Genomic DNA, 25,197 nt, shown 5'->3' on the forward strand with positions numbered 1-25,197 from the left:
AGCCCCCCATCCCACCTGAAAGAGAAAACTGTGACAACCACTTCCCAACGAGAAGGAAGGGAGCCTAAAAGAACACCACTGCAGATGAAGTCCATGTTTCCCCAAGACCTGAGTTGCCTCAGGCAACTGTCGGAGAGGCAAACATGTCTGTTGGTGTTGCTTGGGGTGGAGGACTAGACTGGTGACCCAAATTTGTACGGGGCGGAAGAATAGAAGCCGTAAAGGCACCACTAATGACATGGCTTTCTGTTGCCCATCAACTGGAGAAGCAGACGTACGCCATTGAGCAATTGAGACAAATCACATCCTCCATGAGGAAGGGGACGCAGTCATGGTTAGAGTTGAAGGCAATGGATGGATGGTGTGAGTTTGGTCTCGAATGGGTGGTGTATAAATCCCGAGGGACTTCTCGGGAATCCCCGAGCCTGTGGGCAGCATTTAATACGCACGGGAAAGTCCGCTGTGTCCTCCATAATAAGGTAAACAAAGACGGACATGAGCTGTGTTGCTTTTGGAGACTTTGAAGTTACCACATTATTTTATTAATTTGCTGTGTGTGCCCTCATAATCTTGTGTCTCTCTCACACACACACACACACACACACACACACACACACACACACACACACACACAGATCACTCCCATTCGACTGAGCGGCAGCTCCGTGCTACAGACGGAGAAGTTTACTTAAACGAATCGCGCAAGAAAAGGAATCACGCATACGGGAACCGCCTGCTGGGTCACTCTACTCGTCGATCGGAGGTAGTAGGCGTAATATCAGCTGGCCAATCAGTATGTAGGGGTGCCAGTGAGTGGCAAAGCCCAGTGCTTGGTCCCAGTCTGACTGCTGGGGAGGTGGTCTAAAAAGAACGCAAATCTGACCAGTGTGTGAAACCAAAGTCCAATTCCGTAAGGGACCAAACCAATGCTAATGTGTAAGCACCATGAGATGAACTTGTTCACTAGCACAGAGCGGGAGAGTTAAAATACCACAATCTCAGTGCATTGCTCAATTTAAAGTGGACCACCTACTTTTTCTGTTCAGGCTGTGGAACTCCACTGGTTTTGCAGAGCTCTTTGTCCTTTTCCGAGACTCTTTGAGACATTTCTCAGGCTGCAGAGCAGAGGCACCTTCCTGTTAGAGGAATCAAAGTCATAACAGATGGTACATGCACCAATAAAATTTAAAGCTTCGTCTCCATGTGCTAACATGTTCTCGTGTTTACCGCCTCTGTGTACTAACTTGCCCTCATGTTTAGTCTCCGTGTGCTAAGATGTCCCCTTCTTTACTGTCTGTGTGCTAAAATGGCCTCTTGTTTACATCTCTGTGTCCTCATTTGTGTTTTTCTTAGTTATCTGTTTTACCTGCTACACCTCAGTTGTTCTCAAAAAAGGTATCTGGGTAATCCCACTGCATTATAGAACTTATAAATATGTCAACAAGTCTCACGACCAGCTGTATTCATTCGCTTTAAGATTATTTCAACTGCAAAACTCTTGAAGTCCTTGACATCATTGCACCCGAAAAGGTAAAAGTTCTCTCTGGCAAACAAAAAGCTCAGTGGAGGTTCACTAAATCTGTTACCAATCAGAAAAGAGAATGCAGGAAAACTGAGCATCAATTCAGAAAAAGTAACTTACCTCCGAATTAAATAAGGTGAGACAAGCCTTTTTCTCCAGTTATTATTAACATCAACAATTTTCGTGTTCTGTTTGCTACCGTCAAGAGGCTAACTAATCTCTTAACATAGTTAAACCCTAATTTCATATCCTGAAATAAGTGTATTGAGTTTCCATCCTTTATCAATGAGAAAATCATAAACATCATCAAATTAGTCGTCCATTCCTTCTTGTCAACCAACACAACCAGACCACTGCTTTAGCCTCATAGCAACAGTCTGGCTAGATTAGTGCTAAAACGCTGGAGGCTACAGTATAAACCTTAAACTCATCTATTGTCTCTGTGTGCCGACATGTCCTTGTGTTTACCGTCTCCATGTGGTGAAAAGTCCTCGTGTTTACTGTCCCCGTGTGCTGACAAGTCTTTGTTTTTACTGTCTCTGTGTACTAATATGCCTTCATGCAAACTTACAGGTGGGCCTTTGCTATCAGACTCCTCTTCACAAAGGTCTATGAGCATGCTGCTCCTCATGGGGCCTTTGCCTTTATCAATGAAGAAGCCTCCAGAGGACACCAGTGTACTGGGATCTGGGGTGGGGGGTGATCTGCTGGGTAGACTGCTTAGACCAGAACGTCCCTTTTGATACAGGGATGTAAGAAAACTGTTGGACTGGGAATGAATGAAAGAGAACAACCAAGAATTAGAGATTACATCCGTCACATCATTTTGTGTGTGTGTGTGTGTGTGTGTGTGTGTGTGTGTGTGTGTGTGTGTGTGTGTGTGTGTGTGTGTGTGTGTGCGTGTGCGTGTGTGTCCCTCCCTGTTGAGTTTACTGCAGTTTCAGCTAGAGGCCTCTGTTAATTGGGGCAAAAATAACAGTCTAAGCAGACAAGGCTTTAATAAAACAGACTAAGGCCCTGTCCACATGTATCTGCCTGTAGATATTTTTCTACGTTTTGGCTTGCAATCCACACGAAAACGGAGGTTTTTCACACAAAAACGGATCTTTTTAAAAACTCCGGCCAAAGTGAAGATCTGCGTTTTCTCCGTTTTGGGTGTCTGCGTGTGGACAGACAAAACCGGAGTTTTCAGGTCCGCAACGTCACTTTACGCGACAAAAAAATGCTGACATCACGTGTGCGACCCGTGTTTACACTAGCCGACAGCATGGATGCCCTCAGAGCTGCGCTCGCTTTATCAATTGTCCAAGCGCTTTTTGCTTGTTTGTTTTTGCAAGCGGAATTACTGCTCCTTGCGGAAGACCACAGACGAAGGACGAGGTTAAGAACGGGGGAAGTACTGCCGCCTACAGGTCTGCAATGTCCTTAACAACGTATTTATCCGGGTACGTGTGGACAGAGTTTTTTTTTTAAACGAGGTGGTGTGGATGCAAGTTTTTGGAGGGGCGGATATTCGTTTTAAAAAAAAACGTCTACGTGTGGACTAGGCCTAAATCTAGTGTCAATGAGCCCTTCGCTAACACAGTCATTCACGTCAGAATACCACATAGTTCTTACAGTGTTGCTTGGAATGTGGTCTTCTTCAGGGTCAGAAGATTCTGCTGAAGTGCTGCTGCCATCACTGCAAACAACAAATGAAAAAGAACAAAATTTTTATTAACAGTATTTCTGATATACACTACCGGTCAAAAGTTCTAGAACGCCCCAATTTGTCCCGTTGTTTTATTGGCAATGATGCAGTTTAATGTCACATTGCACTCTGAAATGAAAGCATAGTACAAATAAGCAGTTGGAGTTAAAAACATAAATTGTGGAATTAATTTATAGAACAAAGTGTATTCTAAACTTTTGACTCATCAAAGTAGCCACCTTTGGCAGGTATAACAGCTGGACACACTCGTGACATTCTTTCTACAATAGAAATCAAATATTCTTCAGAAAGTTCTACCATATCTGTTGCAGAAGTTCCCATGAATGTGTGGCACTTGTAGGTTGCTTTGCTTTCACTTGTCTGTCCAGTTCATCCCAAACCAGCTCGATGAGGTTTAAGTCTGGAGACCGTGCTGGCCACTTCATGTTTACAAGCTTACCATCTTGGTTTTTTTTTTTCCTGAGGTAGTTCTGGCATAGCTTGGACTTATGTTTAGGGTTATTATCTTGTTGTAGAATGAACCCCTGACCAACTAGGCGTATACCAGAGGTACAGTATTGCGCTGGAGAATGCTGTGGTAGCTGTTTTGGTTCCAAGTGCCTCTCGCTCTGTAAAAGTCACTGACCCTGGATCCAGCAAAACAGCCCCAGACCATCACACTTCCTCCTCCATGTTTGACAGTTGATGCCACACACTGTGGAACCATCCTTTCACCTACTCGATAGCGTACCAAGATCCTGCATGATGAACCGAAGATTTCACATTTGGATTCATCAGTCCATAATACCTTCTTCCAATCTTCAGTAGTCCATGGGTGGTGTTTCATGGCCCAAGCAAGCCGCTTTATCTTATTCTGACATCTTAGCAGTGGCGTCCTTGCTGCAACTCATCCTGTCAAACCTGCAGCTTGAAGTCTTCTCTTCCCAGTTGAAACTGAGACTTGCTTACTACGAATACTATCAAGCTGTTGTCCTGTGAGCCACCAATAACGCAAGCTGTTAACTCTCAGAAACTTGTTCTCTGATGCAGTTGTGGCTTTGGGTCTGCCAGACCTCTTCCTGTCAAGAGTTTGCCCCAGTTTCTGAGTGCCTTTTGATGGTGAAGGAAACTGTACACACTGACACCTTGACTTTCTTTGTAATTTCTCTGTAGGAAAGCCCTACATTTTAAGTGTTGGGATGGTCTGTCTCTCTTCCATTGTTAATTGCCTTTTTCTCACCATTTTTGTAGCAACACACCTGATCCTCAGTACAATACTGTTCAACTGATGCTCACGAGGGTATGGTATCACAGTATGTTCCAACACTGCTTTAATGCAGACAGAGGGGGTTGTAAGTAATCCAGAAAAGTTTGAACACCTGTGGGAATTGGTAGCACCAGCTTTCAATTATTTATTCATTAACATAAACTTTCATATTCATTATTTTAGATTTTCTGTGAATATAAGTACAGGACTACAAACGTGCATCACCAAACCGTCCTCAAACCAGACACAGAGAAAAACATAGGAAAACTGGCTGTAAGTTTGGCAAACTTAAATTTGTTCTTCAGCAGAAAAGAACTACCATAAATCTCACCATTTAAGTAGCAGCTATGCTGGGGGAGAGGAGTTTCTGTAGTGACGTCATGTTTATGTCATGTTGCAATGTCTGGTTTGTAGTCATGCTATTATGAACTTTTACTGGTTAATAAAAATCAAAGTATGTAACGGACATAGAGGAATTTTACGTTACAAGAATAATATTGCTTTTCATTTAAATAGTGGTACAACATATGTGCGATCCAGAGCCAGGACCAGAAAGAGAGGATGAGAGTCCCAATTGTATTTGTCTTTAGGTCAACCTAAAGTGTTCGTCAAACAGACTTCAAGCGTTGTGTAGAGACGATGGGTAGTTTCATGAAATATACATCAACAAAGAGCCGTGACCAGGTGAGGTTTTCTCATGACAACTAGTGCTGTTTAATAAAATGGAAATCATCCATCCATCCATTTTCATCCGCTTATCTGGAGTCAGGTCGCGGGGGCAGTAGCCTAAGGCGAGAGGCCCAGACTTCCCTCTTCCCAGCCACTTATGCCAGCTCCTCCGGGGGAATCTCAGGGCGTTCCCTGGTCAGGTGAGAGACATAGTCCCTCCACCATGTCCTGGGTCTACCTTTAGGTCTCCTCCCAGTTGGACGTGCCTGGAAAACCTCACCAGGGAGGAATCCAGGAGGCATCCTGACCAGATGCCCAAGCCACCTCAACTGGCTCCTCTGGATGTGAACTTGGTTACTCCTTTTATACTAAATGTCTATTTTCTATCTAGCGAGAGTTTGAGAGTAACGTAATTTAATTTCTCTGTATGTCCTGTACATGTGGCAGAATTGACAATAAAACTGACTTTGACCTTGAGCAGCGGGTCTACTCAGAGCCCCTCCCGAATGACCGAGCTTCTCACCCTATCTCTAAGGGAGAGCCCAGCCACTCTTCGGAGAAAACTCATTTCGGCCGCTTGTTTCCGCGATCTCGTTCTTTTGGTCACTACCCAAAGCTCATGACCATAGTTGAGGGTTGGAACGTAGATCAACCAGTAAATAGAGAGCTTCGCCGTCTGTATCAGCTCTCTCTTCACCACGACAGACCGGTACAAAGCCCGCATAACTGCAGATGCAGCACCAATCCGCCTATCGATCTCACGCTCCAGTTTTCCCTCACTCGTGAACAAGACCCCGAGATACTTAAACTCCTCCACTTGGGGCAGGACCTCATCCCTGACCCGGAGAAGGCATTCTACCCTTTTCCGAATCAAGACCATGGTCTCAAATTTAGAGGAGCTGATTCTCATCCCAGCTGCTTCATATTTGGCTATGAACTGCTCCAGCGAAAGCTGAAGATCATGTTCTGATGAAGCCAACAAGACCACATCATCTGCAAAAAGCAGAGACCTGATCCTCAGGCCACCAAAACGGATGCCCTCCACACCTTGGCTGCGCCTAGAAATCCTGTTCATAAAGGTTATGAACAGAATCGGTGACAAAGGGCAGCCTTGGCGGAGTCCAACTCTCACTGGGAACGAGCCCGACTTACTGCCAGCAATGCGGACCAAGCTCTGACACCGGTCATACAGGGACCTAACAGCCCATATCAGAGGGCCTGGTACCCCATACTCCCGGAGTACGCCCACAGGGCCCCCCGAGGGGTGCGGTCAAACGCCTTCTCCAAATCCACAAAACACATGTAAACTGGTTGGGCAAATTCCCATGCACCCTCCAGGATCCCCCTAAGGGTATAGAGCTGGTCCAGTGTTCCACGGCCAAGACGAAAACCACATTGCTCCTCCTGAATCTGAGGTTCAACAATTCGACGGGCCCTACTCTCCAGAACCCCTGAATAGACCTTACCTGGAAGGCTCAGGAGTGTGATCCCCCTGTAGTTGGAACACACCATGCAGTCCCCCTTTTTAAATAAGGGGACCACCAACCCGGTCTGCCAGTCCAGTGTGACTGCCCCCGATGCCCACACGATATTGCAGAGCCGCGTCAGCCAACACAGCCCCACAACATCCAGAGCCTTAAGGAACTCCGGGTGGATCTCATCTACCCCTGGAGCCTTGCCACAGAGGAGCCTTTTAACCACCTCAGTGACCTCAACACCAGAGATTTGAGAGGCTAACCCAAAGTCCCCAGACTCTGCTTCCTCACTGGAAGACATGTCGGTGTGATTGAGGAGGTCTTCGAAGTATTCTGCTCACCGATCCACAATGTCCTGAGTAGATGTCAGCAGCACATTGTCCAAACTATAGATAGTGTTGGTAGTGCACTGCAGGCCCCCTCCCCCGAGGCACCGGACTTCTCTGGATCCAGATGACCCAATGAATTATAGACCAATATCTAACCTTCCATTTTTATCCAAAGTCCTGGAGAAAATAGTGGCCATCCAAGTATGTGAGCATTTAAACACTAATGCTCTGTTTGAGGAATTTCAGTCTGGTTTTAGAGAGTATCACAGCATTGAAACTGCATTAGTGAGAGTTACAAATGATATTCTCATGGCCTCAGATAAGAATCTTGTGTCTGTTCTAGTCTTGTTAGATCTCAGTGCTGCCTTTGACACAGTTGATCACAATGTTCTTTTAGAAAGACTTGAACATGTTGTAGGGATCAAAGGAACAGCGCTAGGCTGGTTTAAATCCTACCTGTCTGACAGATTTCATTTTGTAAATGTACATGACAAATCGTCTTCATACTCCAGGGTTACTTGTGGAGTACCACAGGGTTCAGTGCTTGGACCAATTCTTTTTACTATGTATATGCTCCCAATTGGTAAAATAATTAGACAGCATGGGATAAACTTCCACTGTTACTTCCACTATTACTGACGATACTCAGTTACATTTATCCATTAACCCTGATGAACCTAATCGGTTGGGTAGATTACAGGCTTGTCTTGAGGACATAAAAAATTGGATGACTCTAAACTTTTTGCTTTTAAATCAAGACGGAGGTTCTCATCTTTGGACCAGAAATCCAGAAAAGGAAATTGCTTAGTCAATCACCTGACCTGAATGGCATTACATAAATCTCCGAGAACAAAGTAAGGAACCTTGGTGTTATCTTTGACCAGGACATGTCATTCAAATCCCAGGTTAAACAGGTTTGTAGGATTTCCTTTTTCCATCTTCGGAATATTGCTAAGGTTAGAAGCATCCTTTCCAGGAGTGATGCTGAAAAACTAGTTCATGCATTTATTACATCAAGACCGGATTACTGTAATTCATTACTCTCAGGAAGTTCACAGAATGTAGTTAAAAGTCTTCAGCTTGTCCAAAATGCTGCAGCTAGAGTTCTGATGAGAATTAAAAAGAGAGATCATATCTCTCCTGTCTTAGCTTCCCTACATTGGCTACCTGTTAAATTCAGAATAGATTTTAAGATCCTTCTTCTCACATATAAACCTCTTAATAATCAAGCTCCATCATACATCAGTGATCTGATTGTTCCATATGTTCCTAACTTCGCTCTCAGACTGCAGGTCTACTGGTGGTTCCCAGATTATCTAAACTTAGGATGGGAGGTAGATCTTTTTAGTTATCAGGCTCCTCTCCTGTGGAACCAGCTCCCAGCTTTAGTCCGTGAGGCAGACACCTTGTCTACTTTTAAGAATAGGCTTAAAACATTTTTATTTGATAGGGCCTATGGTTAAAATCTGATGTTAGCCTAAATCTGGACAAGTGGGGGAGTAGAGGGAGGTGGAGTGTACAGTCGGTAAAGATGGCTCTCCCTTGCCCTGACTCCAACATGCCTCCATCTAAATAGGATAGATTATCCAGAGTTATCTCTGTAGTTATGCTGCTGGAGGATACACTGACCACTTTTCACACTCTACTACTTTCTTCTACAATCTGCTCTTTAACTGTATTATTTTCTGCAATTTCAGCTGTTAACTTTATTTTCTCTCTTAAGTGTTTTTCTCCCCAGAAGAAGCTACAAAGATGTTCTGCTGAGCTGTGGTGGCTTCAAGGAGGGGGCCATCGTCTAGCACACTGCTGCTAACCACTTAAACATTATCCCTCTCCTGATAATAACTTTTTGCTTTCCTTGACGTTGGATGTGCTACTACTAGTTCATCCGTTTAATTACAGATCCACTAGGATAAATACAATAAAGTTTATCTCTCACCAAAAAGAATATTTACTAAGAAATCACAATATAACTATAGACACATTACTTTGTCTTTGTGTGTGTGTGTGTGTGTGTGTGTGTGTGTGTGTGTGTGTGTGTGTGTGTGTGTGTGAGTGCGTGCGTGTGCGCCTGCTCTGTCTTCTCGATCCCCAGTGAGTTGTGGTGGATGGCTGCTTATACTGAGCCAGGATTCTCTGGAGGTTTCTTCTTGTTAAAAGGGAGTTTCCCTCTCCACTGTCGCTTTATGCTTGCTTAGTATGAGGATTGCTGTATAGTCACTGACACTAGTCAGTGAACTGATGCAATTTGCTGGGTTCCTTATATAGGAAACATTATTTCTGATTGGCTTGATGAACTGACCTGAATTGGAATGTTTATTATGTGAAGTGCCTTGAAACGACTCTTGTCGTGATTTGGCGCTATAGAAATAAAATTGAATTGAATTGGACCAGAATCTCCTCGAAGCCGTATGGAAGTCTTGCTCCATGGTCTCACCGAACTCCTCCCATGCCCAGGTTTTTGCCTTGGCGACAACCCAAGCCGTGTTCCGCTTAGACTGATTGGTACCCGTCAGCTGCCTCTGGAGTCCCACAGGCCAAAAAGACCTGATAGGACTCTTTCTTCAGCTTGACAGCATCCCTAACTGCCGGTGTCCACCAGCGGGTCTGGGGGTTGCCACCACGACAGACACCGACGATCCTGCGACCACAGCTCTGGTCGGCCGCCTCAACAATGGAGGCACAGAACAGGGACCATTCAGACTCAATGTTCCCCGCTTCCCCCGGAACATTTAGGAGGTTCTGTCGGAGGTGGGAATTGAAGCTCCTTCTGACAGGCGACTCTGCCAGACGATCCCAGCAAACCTTTGCGATACGTTTGGGCCTGCCTGGTCTGACCGGCATCCTCCTCCACCATCTGAGCCAACTCACCACCAGGTAGTGATCAGTTGACAGCTCTGCCCCCTCTTCACCCGAGTGTCTAAGACATGCGGCCGCAGATCAGATGAAACAACAACAAAGTTGATCATCAAGCTGCAGCCTAAGGTATCCTGGTGCCAAGAGCACATATGGACACCTTTATGTCTGAACATGGTGTTCATTATGGACAATCCATGACTGGCACAGAAGTCCAATAACAAAACACCACTCAAATGAAGATCAGGGGGGCGTTCCTCCCAACCACACCTGTCCAGGTCTCACTGTCATTGCCCACGTGAGCGTTAAAGTCCCCCAGCAGAACGAGGGAGTCACCGGAAGGAGCGCTTTCCAGCACCCCCTCCAAGGTCTCCAAAAAGGATGGGTAGTCTGAACTGTAGTTTGGTGCGTAAGCACAGACCACAGTGATAACCCGTCCCCCCACACATAGGCGGAGGGAGGCTACCGTCTCATTCACTGGGGTAAACCACAACGTACAGGCACCAAGATGAGGGGCAACTAGTATGCCCACCCCTACTCGGCGCCTCTCAGTGGGAGCAAATCCAGAGTGGTAGAAAGTCCAACCTTTCTTAAGGAAACTGGTTCCAGAGCTAGAGCCATGCGTTGAGGTGAGTCCGACTATATCTAGTCAGAACCTCTCAACCTCACACACCAATTCAGGCTCCTTCCCCACCAGAGAGGTGACATGTGCCAAGAGCCAGCTTCTGTAGCCGAGGATCAGACCGCCAAGGTCCCCGCCCTCGACTACCACCCGTCACACACTGCACTCGACCCCTTTGGCCCCTCCCACGAGTGGTGAGCCCATGGGAAGGGGGACCCACGTTTCCTCTTCGGGCTGTGCCCGGCCGGGCTCCATGGGTGAAAGCCCGGCCACCAGGCGCTCGCCAACGTGCCCCACCTCCAGGCCTGGCTCCAGAGGGGGGTCCCCTGTGACCCACGTCCGGGCGAGAGAACTTGGTTTCCATTTATATAATTCATCATAAGAGGTCTACGGACTGCTTTTTGTCTGATCCCTCACCTAGGACCTGTTTGCCATTGGTGAACCTACCAGAGGCAGAAAGCCTCAGACAACTTTGCTCCTAGGATCGTTGAGATACTCAAACCCCTCCACCACGGTAAAGTGGCAGCCCAGGGAGATGGAAATCAGTTCGTATAATTTATTATTAAAAGGTTCCAATAAAATGATAGACTGACGTGTTTGGTTGTATTAAATATTTTTATGAAGTATACATTTTTAATTATTCTTTATTCGTTTTGATTTTTGACCTTTGAATTCTTCAGTCTGGCTGAAAGTCTGTTCATTTCATTTTATCAGTCAGAATCATGACAGTTATGTCATATTGAACACCAGCTGTAGTTGATTTTAATTTGAATTATTCTGTTTCAGGTGGAATTGCTGTTTTATTCTTGTTTCCTTTAGCCCTGTGGCTCGTGACTTGTGTCAGCCCGGTTCTGGATGTGGCCTCCTGCTGAGTTATCGGTAGCAAGGTGCTCGGCTGTCTGGAAGGTGGGCTGAGTTGGTTCTGTTCTTTGTGGTGGCTGCTGATTTCCTGGTGCTTGGGACTGTTCTAGAGTGCACCTGGTCCTTGGAGGTCTCACACTGCACATCCCTGCACATGCACGGACACATGCTTGTTGTTCATGGTTTACATGTTAATAGTTGTTCATCCCACATTTTCTAGGTGATTCTTACAAATGTTTCTTTACAAGCACAGCAGCTGGATGCTGTTTTTCGTATTTGTTTTATTTGTTTTCTAGTTTTTATTTTTCTCTCTTTACTCGTTTGTCCTCTGTCAACACTCTTTAGTCCAGACTGGTCCAGCATTTACATGCTAATGTAGCAATACATAACCCAAACCAATGTTACAATAACATAATTTATTATTCAAGGGGAACCTCGTACACAAAAGGCTCCTCTTGTTAGAGCAAATATGTTCAGCACATCTCAACAGATAGACCACAGTTCTTCTGTCACATGCTGTACAGGACATTTTTTGGCATTATTTAAAGATAAATAAATACTTTCATTGTATCATTTTTCCACACTTTCTGTACCCAAATGTTTTTTTTGTTTTGTTTTTATAAAGAACGACAAATTATTTAAGTTTGTTTTTTTACATAAATACATGATTCTCTATATCTGTACAAAAATATCTACAAACCTAATATTTACTTGGATACATAAGTATGATTTGGTTTTGCAATACTGCAGCCTCTAAGGTTTATTTAGGTAAGATTTTTAAACCAAGTAAAGTTAGCAAAGAATTGGCTGCTAAGAAATCGTTGAACTTAAAATGGGCATATTGTAGAAACAACTTGGCATAAATGATTCTTCCCTCCTTTTTTGTCTTAACCAATTAAATTCCAGTAATTGAGCAAAACCATTAATTTTTTTACACTAGGTTTTATAAAATAACAGGACACACGGTGTCAGTACATTTGGAAAAAGTTTAAATAAAGGGGCCCAGAGAGCTGCAGAGTGAGTGCATTGGGTTGTGAAGGAAGAACAGAGTTGTCTGCAGTGTTATGGCTGTAGATAAATTACATCAACATATTAGCTATAACAGTCAAGGATTTATTTATAATATTTTCCTGAAAATAAATCTGTCCTAAAGGCAAAATTTAAAAGTAGCGAGACTCCAACTTGGAAGAAAATTGGCTACAGCTACAGCTTTGGGTGATGGATCATATGATGATCATCATATGAGGGTGCTGTGATGGACTGGCTCTCTGTCCAGGGTATACCCCGCTTAATTGCCCATTGACCGCTGGAGATAGGCACCAGAACTTTGATTAGGATTGGTCTAGCAGGGGAGATTATAATTGGACAAGGAGAACAGATTAAGATTTGACCAGGTGAAGAGATTACGACTGGACATGGTGAGGGGATTAGGATTGAGCCAGAAGAGGTGATAGAGTGTGTTCTTACCCAGTGTCATTGTGGCTGCTCTTAGCTCGTTTAGCTAAGTGTTTACTCTCCAGGTCGTTGACCTCAGACTCCTCCTTGACCGCTTTGTACACTTTAAAAATGGACAAGAAAAATCAGATATCCTACAGAACATACTACAGACCAGGTCTACCTTCCAATAAAGGTGAACTCATCAGTATTTTTTTATAGATAAAGGTTTTATCTACACATTTGTTTGTGTGATCACCACATAAGTCTGTTTTTGTTCTTATCAAAACCTTCAACCTGACTATGGCTGCGCGATTATTTGAATTTTAATCTCAATTATGATATGGGTTTTGAACCATCACAAAAACCAAACGAGCCAATTATTTGATCATCCCTCATGTTTTCCTCTTGCAAAGCAAGCCATTTTTAACACCTCCCCCAAAAAGCACCTAGCAAACAACCTATCGACATTTCTGATGACCCTGATCTATTTTCTGTATAAGACTGTCATTGATATTCCCTGCAGGTTAGCAAAACACCCAGCTTGTGCTCCAGATTATCCTTCCAGACATTAGAAAATGGATAGATGCGGGCATGTGAGTGTAGCATGATCACATTACATCGACTGACTAATCATAAACCTTCCTTGGTGGAGCTCGCTCGCTCACAAAACCAGCAGCTTTACAAGCAAATTACAGTGAGCAACATTTTAAGTGGATTTATGTTATTAGAGCTGCAAAGTCTCACGCAATAAGTGTGAGACACGCATTTGACTGTCTTCATGCACTGCAGCACAGACCCTCCAACCTTTGTTATACCTTGTGGAAGAACATGTGTAGGTAACTTAATTCTTGGAAAAAAAGTGTTACCATTTCCCTTTCCTCCTTCTGAATTATCGGGCTTAGTCCAAGTAAAGTGTGTAACGACTTAACAAGATAAAGTTATACCTCTAAATGACTTTCGTGACACTATATTTGTCACAAAGTGTGAGTCACATTCCAAGCAAGGGCAAGGCAAGGCAGTTTTATTTGTACAGCACCTTACAACAGCATAAAACTGACCAAAGTTCTTCACAGAAATTAAAACATTAAAAAACAATACACAACATAAAAATGCATAAAAATTAAAGCTTAAGATCTAACAATAAAAAGAGTAAAAAAAAGACTCATGCTGAGTTAAAAGCCAAATCATAAAAATTGGTTTTAAATCTATTTTGAAAACCAGACAGTGAAGAGGCCGACCTAATGCTCAACAGCAGCGCATTCCAGAGCCTAGGAGCCGCTACAGAGAAAGCCCTGTCACCTCTTAGCTTGTGTTTTGTTTTTGGGACTTCCAAGCGCATCCTATCAGCCGACCTCAGAGACCGTTCAGTGGAGTAAAAAACAGTTGCTCAGAGATGTATTCTGGAGCAAGGCAATGCAAAGATTTAAAAGCCCATAAAAGCGCCTTGTACTGGATTTGAAAACTCACAAGCAGCCAGTGCAGTGAGGCCAAGACGGGAGTAACATGCTCCATCTTTTTTGTCCCTGTGAGCAGCTGTGCAGCAGCATTCTGCACCAACTGAAGATGCAAGAGGTGGAATTGTGAAACACCTAGGTACAAAGAATTACAGTAATCAAGCCTTGATGTAAGAAAAGCATGAATTACTGTTTCAAAATCCTTTTTAACAACAAGTTTTGTACTTTGGCGTTCCTTCTTAATAGATAAAAACTAGATTTAGTCATCGCACTGCCTGTCCAAAACAAGATCCCTATCCAGTACAACACCCAGGGAAGTCACACTCAGCTTCAAGAATGGGGCGAGCTGACCAAGGTCCACTGCACCCACCCGAGACAAAGTACTTGAACCAAAAACCACAACCTCTGTCTTTTTATCATTACAAAGAAGGAAGTTAGAGAACATCCATTGCCTAACATCAACGAGACAGTCTAACAGAGACTGCAAAGCATGACTGTGGCCCCTCTTAAAAGGCACGTATACCTGGGTATCATCTGCATAGCAGTGAAAATGACACCCATGTTTCTTAAAAATCGAACCATAAGGTAGCAAATACAGAAAAAACAACAAAGGGCCAACTGATAAAAAAAAATTTAAGCCTAGAGGGTATCAAATCCAAGGGAGAACCAGCAGGTTTTAAAGAGTTAACAAAATCCCAAAGGCAGTACAACGTAAGCGGCTCAAACTGACCAAGTAGCTGAACAGGGACCAAAAAGTGTCTGACAGGGGACTGATAAAATCTGGGCTCTGATATAGATTATTTTGTCGACAGAAAACCTCAAAAATGCTTTGCAAGACATCACGGAGGGCTCAATACCCACTGGTTGGTGAATATTGAGAATATTATCGATTACAAAAAGCATCCATAGCCTGTGAGGCGCCGAGAGTATCACATGTGAGAAATGCACACTCCTAGCATCTCTCACAGCCTCCTGATAGTTGCAAAGACAGTCTCGTAACACCTGAAAAGAGCTTAGTAACCTATCCTTCTTCCACATCCTTAATGCTAGTCGATATTTCCGCCTCATTAAACATGTAGAGTCGTTCAGCCATGGCTACGATCTGGCCCTGGGCAGCCTAGACTTCAGTGGAGCGACAGAATCCAAGACACTGCTACAGGTAGCATGGAGCCAGGAGCTTAGTGCATTAACAATCAGGCAGGTGGAACAAGGAGGTGTAGGAACATCATCAAAGGCAGTAGAGAAACTAGCAGCAGTTGAAGGGTTAATAACTCTTGCCGAGGGTGCACAGAGGCCCCCACAGTCACATCAGACATATCAGACAGAAACAAAGTAAACAACACAGGCATGTGGTCTGAGAAAATAGCATCACAAATCACTAAGTCAGATACCAACACACCACATGTTAAAACCAGGTCAAGAGTTTGTCCATGTTCTTGGGTCAGCCATTCCTCCCCATCCCTGCATATTTTTCTCCTCCTGCTCCCTCACATCATCACACAAACATGCACATAGGACCTTGGGGGGTGGACAAGTCAGGGAGTGCGGGTATGGACCCCATTTCCGCATTCCTGTGCCAACCTGCCCCCAAATTTATTTGCGCCTTAAACACTTCCACCAATGACATTCCACGCAAACACACACTTAGGGCCTTGGGAGTGAGCACATTCAACGGCATTTGGCAGGGGGATTTCTCAGCCTCATCCCAAATGCCAGTGCCCACTTCCAATTTTAAACTGCACTTAGACACAAGAGGGCTGTGGGTGCAAGTGGGGTTGTCCGGTGACATCAGCTGGCATTGGCCAGACAATGCCCGCACTGCCCACTCACCACAGCCAAGGAATACATCTCATCAACACACAACAACACTATATTGGAGCAGGCGGAGGGAAACTAGGGGTCTTAGCACACCTCTGTTGTTGCTTGGCTTCCTGGGGCTGGAGGCTAGGAGGGAGATCCGGCCGTCTGGTTGGGGGTCTGGGGTGGTGGGTTGCTGTGCTCAGCGTTGGGTGGGGGAGCCTGCTCATCAGTTCCCCAGCAGAAAGGGTCAAACTCTGGTAACCGGTAATGGTTGTACCCCATGTGCAGCTGTACCGGGACCAGAGTGAATAGGGTGTGTATGGGGAGCATGAGTGGGTGTCCGGCGTGCATTTTTGTAAGTCTTTGGTTGTATGTGCATGTGTGAGCATGAGGGAGAGAGTGTGTGACTGTGTCTGTGTATGACTGTATATGTCAGGTGGGGCCTTTGACTCCTCTCTTCTCCTGGGACTTCTTTTGATGATATAGATCTTCGTCTCCCCTCCCCCTGCCACACCTGGTGTGGAGTGTGGTGCCTTGGTCTGCCTGAGTGTTTGTGGCTCCCGGGTCAGGTTGGCGTCTGCCTGATCAATCCTGGTGGCTGTCTGGTGGGGTCTGGGTCCTTGGGCTCTGCTGGGTCCCCGGCAGGGGTGGTCGCCCCTGGGTCCCGGGCTCGGCCGGCTAGGGGGTGGGAGGCTGTGGGCGGGCCTGTGGGCTTGCTGCCGATATCTCCCGGGACTCTGCCGGCTTCTGGTTGTGGCCCACCGGGGCGATCCTCTGTGCCTCTCGAGGGGGGCAGGGGCCTTTCTGGTTGCGGTCTCCTTGGGGTTCCTGTGTTCTGGGGCAGCGCCTGGATCTCTGGGACTTGGAGCTCCCTCCGTCTCCTACGCACCTTTGGGGGCAGATCTGTGGTCCCTCACACTCTCTATTGGACGCTTTTATAAAGAAACCTTACATAAACAAGCGCATGTACACACAGGTGCTCACATGGTGCTCTCAAAAGTACGGGCTTGGGCACGTTCAACACATGTCTTAAGGCTGTCATTGCCACTAAATGCACTATGATTTATTATTGTGTGATTGTTCAGTTAAACAATGTTGATTTTATATTTCCTCATCAGGCTGACGCAGTGATAGCTTGCTCCTGTTGTATTGTTGTGCGTCCTATTTTTTCTCTATTCTTTCTCTTTCTGCAGGTCTAGAAGCAGACTATTGTTCATTATTGTTTATTTTTGTGGAACTTGGCCAAGGAGCCACAAATTGGTGGCATTACTCCACGCTGCCGAGGACAGGAGGAATAAATATAGCAATGATGATCCAAACAACTGAAGCCAGCAAAAGGAACCAGCCAGGAACAAATGGGCTCCACCAAATGCCTTGGATCCCTGGATAGGAATGCGCCATTATCCCCACCGGGAAGAGGTAGCCTGCGCCACTCAAACCTTGGCCTAGTTAGCTTTCCCCAATGCGATGAACGCCTCCTCCAGGGCGGAGGTACTTTTGATCTGGAATCTCTGCAGCAGAAACCGTCTGAAAGAGGGAGGGCTATCTGGTAGAATGTTCTGAGCTGATTAGAGGACGTGCAAAGTAGTGCTCGGCTGGCACTGGCTACCATATTTTGTCTTTAGCCAATCACAGTAACAACTCAAATGAGGTATACCATGTGCATCTGGAAAACAATAACTCTCTCAAGCTTCATTCATTCAATCACTCACGTGGCAATTACCCTGTCTTCGGGTGATTTCTGCCAGTTTTGCTAGAACAATATGCACAAAGAGGGCAGGGTTTCCCCCAGCACTTTTTTAAGCCTGGCAGTTGCCAGGCTTTGCTTGGTCACATGCCAGGCTAAGCGATGCGTGGTCCCCCCCTCCCCCCCTCCCTGGCCCTACCTTCTCCGCTGACATGGACAACGCACGGCAGCGAAACGAACCGCGGGCCTCCCCTCTAAAGCAGGGTGTTTTAAGTCAGTTATGTCATTCGAACCTGCTAAATCGACTCAGCAAACAGTCAGACATTTGATGACCGTTGAAACAGCATCGCGAAAAAAAATAGTGCAGACGCCAAAACGATCGCTGCACGGCGCGGGCTGGAGCGCTGGCGCCTAGCGCTTCGGCGGCCCATGTGGCCTATAGAATAGGATAACAAGGGCGACAAATGAAGGCGGTCCCTGTTTCGCGACGCTTTGGCGGCACACGACCGTTGTCGCAGCTGAGGACGGGCGAGGGGGGGTTGGAAACAAAGCAATGAAATGCTGTGCAGGGAGTCCCCCCTCCTCTCCCTAGCCGGGAGAGGAGTAGGGGCGGTAATACGAGAAAATAAACATTCCTCTCTACAATAGAATAAATCTATTGTATTTTTTCAGCCTTATATTTTACATAAGGCTTATACATTGCCACATACTAGTCATTTAACGTATCTTATTTTTATTTTCCTAATACTGTCGGCTTTGGAAAGGATCAAAACACAAAAGTGTAAAACTCAAAAGTATTTTAATGCCAAAAATCAGGTGATAGAAATAAAAATCAGGTAGCTAGGACGCTAAAACCAGCAGAGTATGACTGAAACTGAACCATATGCACTGAGGAGTGAGAGATGACAGAGGCCTACTTATGAGGAGGAGCTGTGAGTGGGAGCAGAGGACAGCAGGGGAACATAGGAGGAACTATAAATGAAAATATTTTTAAAGAAGAAAGAATCCTAAAAGGGAAGGAAGAATAACTAGGGAAAAAAACCTGACAACAAAGTAGAAAATTCAGTGGAAGGAAAAAAAAGACTTGACTACTAAATGAGAAAACCTTAACAGCTGGGGAACCAAACAAAAACAGAGCCATTGGTTTTGAGCCACAATGTCTGATATCATTTATTTACATGATAATTTTTAAACTTTTAAGTATAAAAATGCCACATTTAATGTATTTTACTTTGTCTTGGTATGAACAGATAACTGTACTTTTATGCTGATTATTTTATTACAGATGGAAAAAGAGGGTCGTAGTAAGGTGTGGGCCTACTTCACTAAAGATCCATCCGGTGATGTCATCTGCAGCATCTGCTCATCTTCAGTAGTAGTTTGTGTGTTCTGTTGTTTTTGAGATTGCAAAATTAATCTTATTTGCATTACATGGAAACCCTAGTGAGTTATTGAGACAGTTCTTTGGTGTGTAATATAGAAATAAGTTAGCATCAAAAACGCAGAGAATGAAGGGTTTAATCTTAAGAACATTTGTATTTATTTCTTTTTTGGTGAGGGAGATTTATCAGCCATTATATGGGCTATCGGCCTTTGCTAAAAGTTTTATATCGGTATCGGTCCCAAAAAAAGCATATCGGTCGGGCCCTAATTTAGAGATGTCAAGTGGTCACACAGGACACACTGCACCGCTGAGCGCTTCTTGGAAAGTCGCGCAATAGTCACAACATCACGCGGGACTTGAGAAGAAGAAGCAGGAAGTGACTATTGTTTATACGTGATCAGGCTTGCCGTCATGTTTTGTGAAACTTCAAAAAAATTCTAAATGGGCAAGTATGTTATTTATTTGAATATTTTAAGATCAATAATACTTTAAAGTTATCAAAACTGCGGCGGGGTTTGTGCCGGTGGTTGGGTTTGTGCTGTAAAGCCGTTCCGCATCGTAATGTCTGTTGTAAAGTACTCCACAATGTTGTAAGCAGCCGCGCTGCTTGAGATAGAACTGGCGCCTATCTTCAGCACCTAGGCGCAGCACTCCCCGTGAGCCCACTCTCAATAACTATAATGGCTTCTCATTTTAAAGAGCGGGTCAATTGAGCCTCGGAGTCCTTCTCCACCCACGTATCAATTTTAAAAAATGCAACATTAGTAGGCGTTGCCTGGAGGACCGAGAGGGCGGAGCCGCGGCAGTGACGAAGACGATGGCTAACTAGACGAAGCTAGCTCCCTTCACTCTGAGCAGTTGATAGAAGTGGAGGACGTTTCTCCCCCTCCTTACAGACACTCGAGAAGAAAGGGACCAAGTCTATTTGGAGGAGACAAGCGGACCTGAGTCTTATTGTTTTGAGCTTGTGAGTTGCCTGAAACTCCCAGAACCGACCCAACAGAATCACCTCTGAAAGGTAAGTAGCCGTTAGCCATAGCATTGGATTAGCTGCAGGGTTTGTCTCCACGGCCCCAAAAAGCTAGTATTCAGCATGTTTTAGAGGTTTATCTGCTTCAGCACACCTGGTTTTAATCAGCAACAAATAGCTGAGCTGCTTAACAGCTAATCTAACCTGTTAAAGCAGGAAAATCCACTGAAACATGCTGGATAGCTCTCCGGTAGCCCTGGGCTCAAGGTACAGTCTGCTGCATATAAAGTTATGAAAATACCCCATGAGAAAATTATTCTGTAATGTGTTCAGCCCACTAAAACTGCCCTGATTTCTTTATTTATTTACTAATAACAGCTGCTCTCTCGGTTCTAGGTCCTCTGGTGTCTGCAGCTGGTCTCTGGTGTCTGCAGCTGGTCTCCTCTGCTGGTGTCCTCAGGATCAGGAACTTCCAGAAGAATGTGCCTTTCAATGACTCTTTCCCCCTTATTTGTTATATTAATTAAATAAATCTCAATTTATATATTTCCTGTTTTTGTTCATGTCCATAAATACTTAAACATGCTTGAAATTAGAACGAGCTTTTAACAGTGAGGTGCTAGTTTAATTAATCACAATAGCTAGTTAAACATGCAACAAAAATGTGATATTCAATGTAATTTATAAATATCCATTAAAATATCAAAACTGGAATCTAAATGAGATATTTGGCAGCACAAAAAACTTGTCAAACACAATATTTATTATAATAATTGTAGGCAGACAGGAGACAGAGCTGATGGAGGTTCTCAGTCATCGAAGGAAGGCTGAAGGCTTTCCAGGAACAGGAGATGTGGTGTTGTCTCTTCTCTCTCTATTCTGCCAGATGAGCTGATAGGTTACAGGTGTGTGAGGACATCCTCATGCTGTCATAACCAGATGACAGGAGTTATCAGGTGATCAGCCAGGCTAATGAGATGCAGAAAGAAAACAAATTCAGGACAGTGTACAATATGTGGTGTTGCTCACCTTATGTGCTCTTATAGAATATTAATGTGTGCATGCCTCATGGTGTAGTCCATATTTTGCTGAATGTCCTGCAATAATGCAGGTTATTAGTTAATTTACTTTTGATAGCAAAAACAAAATATTTAATGTAAAAGTTATTTTCCAGGAGAATCAGCTTACACGTCACCACCAAGTGTCACGGGCAGAATCAGTAGCCTCCGTCATGATGTAATCACATACTTATTTAATTGTTAATATCTTAAAAATTCTGAAATGTTTTAATTTTTTTTTTACCTTGAACAGTTCACTGAGCTTGCACTGTCACTGAGGTGGAAGCTGGAATCAACAGCAGACACCTCACACCTTGGTCTTTTCAGGGGGTCTGGACGCTCTGGGACCTTCTGGAAGATGAATTTTCATCATGGTCCCCGTGGGTCACCAGACACACTGCGGCTGTGAACTCCATTCTGGCTGGCTATGTAAAAACAAAGAAGCAGCACATTTATAAATGTTTAAAAGAGCATAAAATCACGTGTAAAAATAATCTGTAAAACAAATTAAAACTAGAAGGTGATAATAAAATGTTTACATAGAAGATTATTAAAAATAATTCACCTTTGCTACAGGGAAGGTTTCACATCAGCCTGGACAAGTGCATTCATGCAGCTAAATCAGTCTGACAGCCAGTGTCTTGGGTAGATTTAGCCTGAAAAAAAAAATAGAAGCACATTGTTGTTGGAGTTTATAGTCAGATAATATACAAAAGAATCTCCTATATAGGCGCTTTATAACATTCCTAGTGTGTGATCGTTGTTATAACGTAAAAGTCAGTCACATATGATGTGGAGAGCCTGAAATGCGACCTCCTGAACAGAATTCCTCACAGAACCGGGTCACAAGCTGGATTTCACGCTGTAATGCTGTCAACAAGTGCTGCGTCAGTTAGTCACTGTTGCAGAATTGCCGACTGACTAGCTAAAGGAAGTGAACCACGTCTCTCAGACTTTGCATTTAGGTAGGGAATTGTCTTTAGAAGATGTTAAAACGTTTATTTAGCTGACTCACCTCAGACTGGAGCCCGCCGTGGTGGGGGAGCAGAGTCGGTGGGCTGCATCTAAATCGTGGAAGAGCCACGGTGGGCACAGCCTCCCTCTTCAAACGGAGACGTGCAGAATCGCGGGTAAAATGCCCACAGAGTCACCGCAACCATACTACACTACACCTACTCACCAATACTAAGACGATATGGAACACTAAACCCGAACTACTTTCCCAATTACACTAACAGCCAAACACTAACTAAACTATAATATACAACAGCCAAGCTAACACTAAATAAGTATTTATAACACTAAAAGATATGCTAAAGACTAGGATATGCTAATGCTATATGCTAATGCTGAACTACCGCTGACCTCCTACACTCGCTTGCAAATCCAACTCCCACTCGCCACAGGGCGTGGCCGAGACGCTCGTTGCTTTTATAACTTTGGCACGGAGCTGCTACGTAGTACTCTACTGGTTTACGTAGTACTTTACTCTTTAGCCATTGGCTAAAATTTATTCAAAATGACTCAAATTCTATGTTTTCAGCTGAAGGTGGCGCATTACTGTGGTTTTTAGACAGAATTTTTAATTTTTAAAGAAAATGCACCAAAATGCTAAAATAAAGAATGCACACATTTAAAACACTATTAGACACTCATTTATACAGTTCATCAGCAAAAAAAAGTTAATTTAGACGTTACTTGCTCTTTAAATAGAAGCCATTATAGTTATTGAGAGCGTAACGACAGCTTCAATAGTAGGCTCGTGCACAAGGCGCGCATGCCGTACGTGCACACTCCTTAACGAAAATAACAGCTGAGACAGTCCCGTGTGTGTGTGTGTGTGTGTGTGTGTGTGTGTGTGTGTGTGCGTGTGGCCTGGAGGACAGGGGAACGCGCAGCTAATTAATTAAATAACTTGGTTCTGTACCTTTCTCTTCAGCACAGCCGACAAAGGTTTATGATGGGTCAGTCCTCCTGCATGCTCAAATCATTCCCTTCCCTTGCTTGAAAAATTGTTCCAAAATGAAAGTTGAACCCACATCTTTTTTATCTGTGAACTCAATGCTGTTCAGCGAGACTCAAATAAAAATCTGGGCTCTTACTGTAAAAAAATATACCATTAATGTAAAAAAGAAACTCTAAATAAACTATGTTCACATCCAGAATCGAACCCAGGTCTTCTGCATGGCAGTCAGACATCTTACAAGGTGAGCTATAGCACCAGTGACATCCTTTGTATCTGTAATATTTATATCGTTGATGACAGCTGAAACAACGTTCAAAGAACGGTTCAGAGCAAAAATGGCTATTTTGTTGCTAATTTGCAGGAAATATCTAGAAGAAAGTAGCTAAGGGTCCTCAGAAATGTAGCTAGGTTCATCACTAGGCGTTAGGAACAGCGACAAAGTCGCTGAGTTGGCACTGCCTCACTCTCTGCTGCTAAAGCTACGGATAGCAAATGCTACGGGCTATGCCTGAGCGTGAACGCGCATGAAGCAGCCTGCTCGACCCGAGCAGTTCTCTTTTTCTGTGATTTTACAGAAAAACAGGCAATCACAGTAAAAATGCCAGGGCTCATTCTACAGGACCAGGGCATTGCAGGAGAATGTATGAAGAAGACATTTATTATTTCTATACATGTTTTGGCTGTCAAACTTCTATAATGCCCCTTTAAGAAGTTGTGGCCAGAAAAAAAAACACACTGTTTAAGCTGCAAGTCTTAGTATTTTTCTCTTGAAAAAAAATTAAAACATATTTTTATCTAAATTAAGTCCATTTAATGGTTTCTTTTTTTCCCAGCTCATGTAGTCTGTGGCACTCATAACTGCAAAGAGTTATTAATAGCCAGTCTGTGTAATTGGTGTCGCAGATTGTATAAAGTAATCCTATTGGTGATCAGCAGCAAAAAACTCGACCAGAGCATCCTTATGCTGACACTTGTTATCTTTAAAGCAAACAGATTGTGGACCTGGGAGACGCCCTTACCTTTCTCTACCTGAATTCTGAACGCCGTCCTGTTTCGTCTTCCATAATCGGTCCTAAAAACATGGAAATTTTCTGCTCAGTAATCTGTTTATGAGGGAAAAAAGCTAGAGCCAGTTCTGACCTACCTATATTGTTTCTGAAGGTCCAGGGCCAGAGTTGAAAGGTCAACAAATTCCAAACTACTGGAAGCCAGATACTAGAAACACAAAAATGCCTTATATTTATTAAAAATTCTAAATTTTCTTGCATTTATGTAAAAAAATAAATAAACATGCACAAAACTGCTAACTTTTCATCTTCATTATTACCAAGACAACTATATGAACAGACAGAAGACATTTTTCTTGTTGAATTGATCAGTCATTTAAAGATCTGTACCTGCTCCACTCTCTGTTTAAGGCGCATGTCTAGCCCGCCACCACCTCTGTTCTTCATTTCTGTCTAGGTCTGAAAAAGAAGAGCGATAGTAAGAACTAGAGCTGGGTATTGATTCAAATTTCAAGAATCAATTTGATTCCAATTCTCAAGCATTAAAATTGATTATCGCAATTTGATTTGATTTAATATATCGATTCAGGTCAGTGAACTCTTCTTTTTTTGCTGTCACCTTAATTACACGACTAAGTAGTTGTGTAGTATATCAACACTATTAACATTCAACAACAAATTTCCGGTTCGGTCTCAGGTTACAACTCCAGAGCTCAGCCCTGCAGAACCACATAAAGGCGGAACAATTCTTGGTAAATGTGGAGGACACTTACTCTGACAGGTTTGGATGCTGCGCTGACGCCGCCGTTAAAAAAACAATACTACATTCCACTATAATCGATTATGGTGTACTCTTCCACGATGCAGAATAGTTTATGTCTCGATGCATCGATTATTTGATTATTTTCCTCAGCTCTGGGCACAACATTCCAAAACTGCATTTTGTACCCCCTTTGAGCGGTTTGAATGGAACCGAATGCCTTTCGGTCTCTGTAATGACTCCAGCATCTTCCAACATGCAGGTTTTTTTTTGGAGACCAGAAGTGTCATCTTTACTGTTGTATTTGTATGACATTGTTGAGTTTTCATCCACCATCAAGCAGCATTTGGATAGGTTGGAAGTGGTGTCAGAGTCGCTACAGA

The 25,197-nt window shown here is 43.9% G+C and overlaps 2 protein-coding genes and 1 long non-coding RNA gene across 14 annotated transcripts in view; 1 reads left to right on the forward strand and 2 right to left on the reverse strand.

The window, feature by feature from the left end:
- The window catches only part of nvl (nuclear VCP like), a 77,835-nt gene that overhangs the window by 48,482 nt on the left and 4,156 nt on the right, over positions 1-25,197 (reverse strand). For 9 of the 10 annotated variants that reach the window (XM_070542756.1, XM_070542755.1, XM_054750602.2 and 6 more), the window contains 7 exons: positions 24,445-24,513; positions 24,192-24,262; positions 24,067-24,119; positions 12,759-12,849; positions 3,140-3,203; positions 2,094-2,291; positions 1,034-1,136 (listed from right to left, as the gene is read on the reverse strand). In XM_070542756.1, coding sequence (XP_070398857.1) covers positions 1,034-1,136; positions 2,094-2,291; positions 3,140-3,203; positions 12,759-12,849; positions 24,067-24,119; positions 24,192-24,262; positions 24,445-24,501 — 637 coding nt within the window. In that variant the 5' untranslated portion in view covers positions 24,502-24,513. Of the gene's footprint in view, positions 1-1,033; positions 1,137-2,093; positions 2,292-3,139; positions 3,204-12,758; positions 12,850-24,066; positions 24,120-24,191; positions 24,263-24,444; positions 24,665-25,197 lie in introns of those variants that run through there. The other variant, XM_054750597.2, reaches the window with a different exon arrangement.
- Positions 19,393-25,197, forward strand: part of polr1c (RNA polymerase I and III subunit C) — a 64,556-nt gene continuing 58,751 nt past the window's right edge. Inside the window, exon 1 of one of the 2 annotated variants that reach the window (XM_054750607.2) lies at positions 19,393-19,498. The gene's annotated coding sequence lies outside the window, so the exon portion shown is untranslated. Of the gene's footprint in view, positions 19,503-25,197 lie in introns of both variants that reach the window. The other variant, XM_054750606.2, reaches the window with a different exon arrangement.
- LOC139062182 (uncharacterized) lies at positions 20,769-22,233 on the reverse strand. Of its 2 annotated transcripts, XR_011515764.1 has the most exons (4): positions 22,097-22,233; positions 21,647-21,737; positions 21,326-21,506; positions 20,769-20,992 (listed from the first exon to the last, which is right to left on the reverse strand). It is a non-coding gene; the product is annotated as an uncharacterized lncRNA (long non-coding RNA). The 2 variants fall into 2 exon arrangements; XR_011515763.1 differs by lacking the exon at positions 22,097-22,233 and having other exon boundaries at positions 21,647-21,832.

This window comes from Nothobranchius furzeri, chromosome 12, assembly GCF_043380555.1.
Source record: "Nothobranchius furzeri strain GRZ-AD chromosome 12, NfurGRZ-RIMD1, whole genome shotgun sequence".
In the NCBI taxonomy this organism is placed as follows: Eukaryota; Metazoa; Chordata; class Actinopteri; order Cyprinodontiformes; family Nothobranchiidae; genus Nothobranchius; species Nothobranchius furzeri.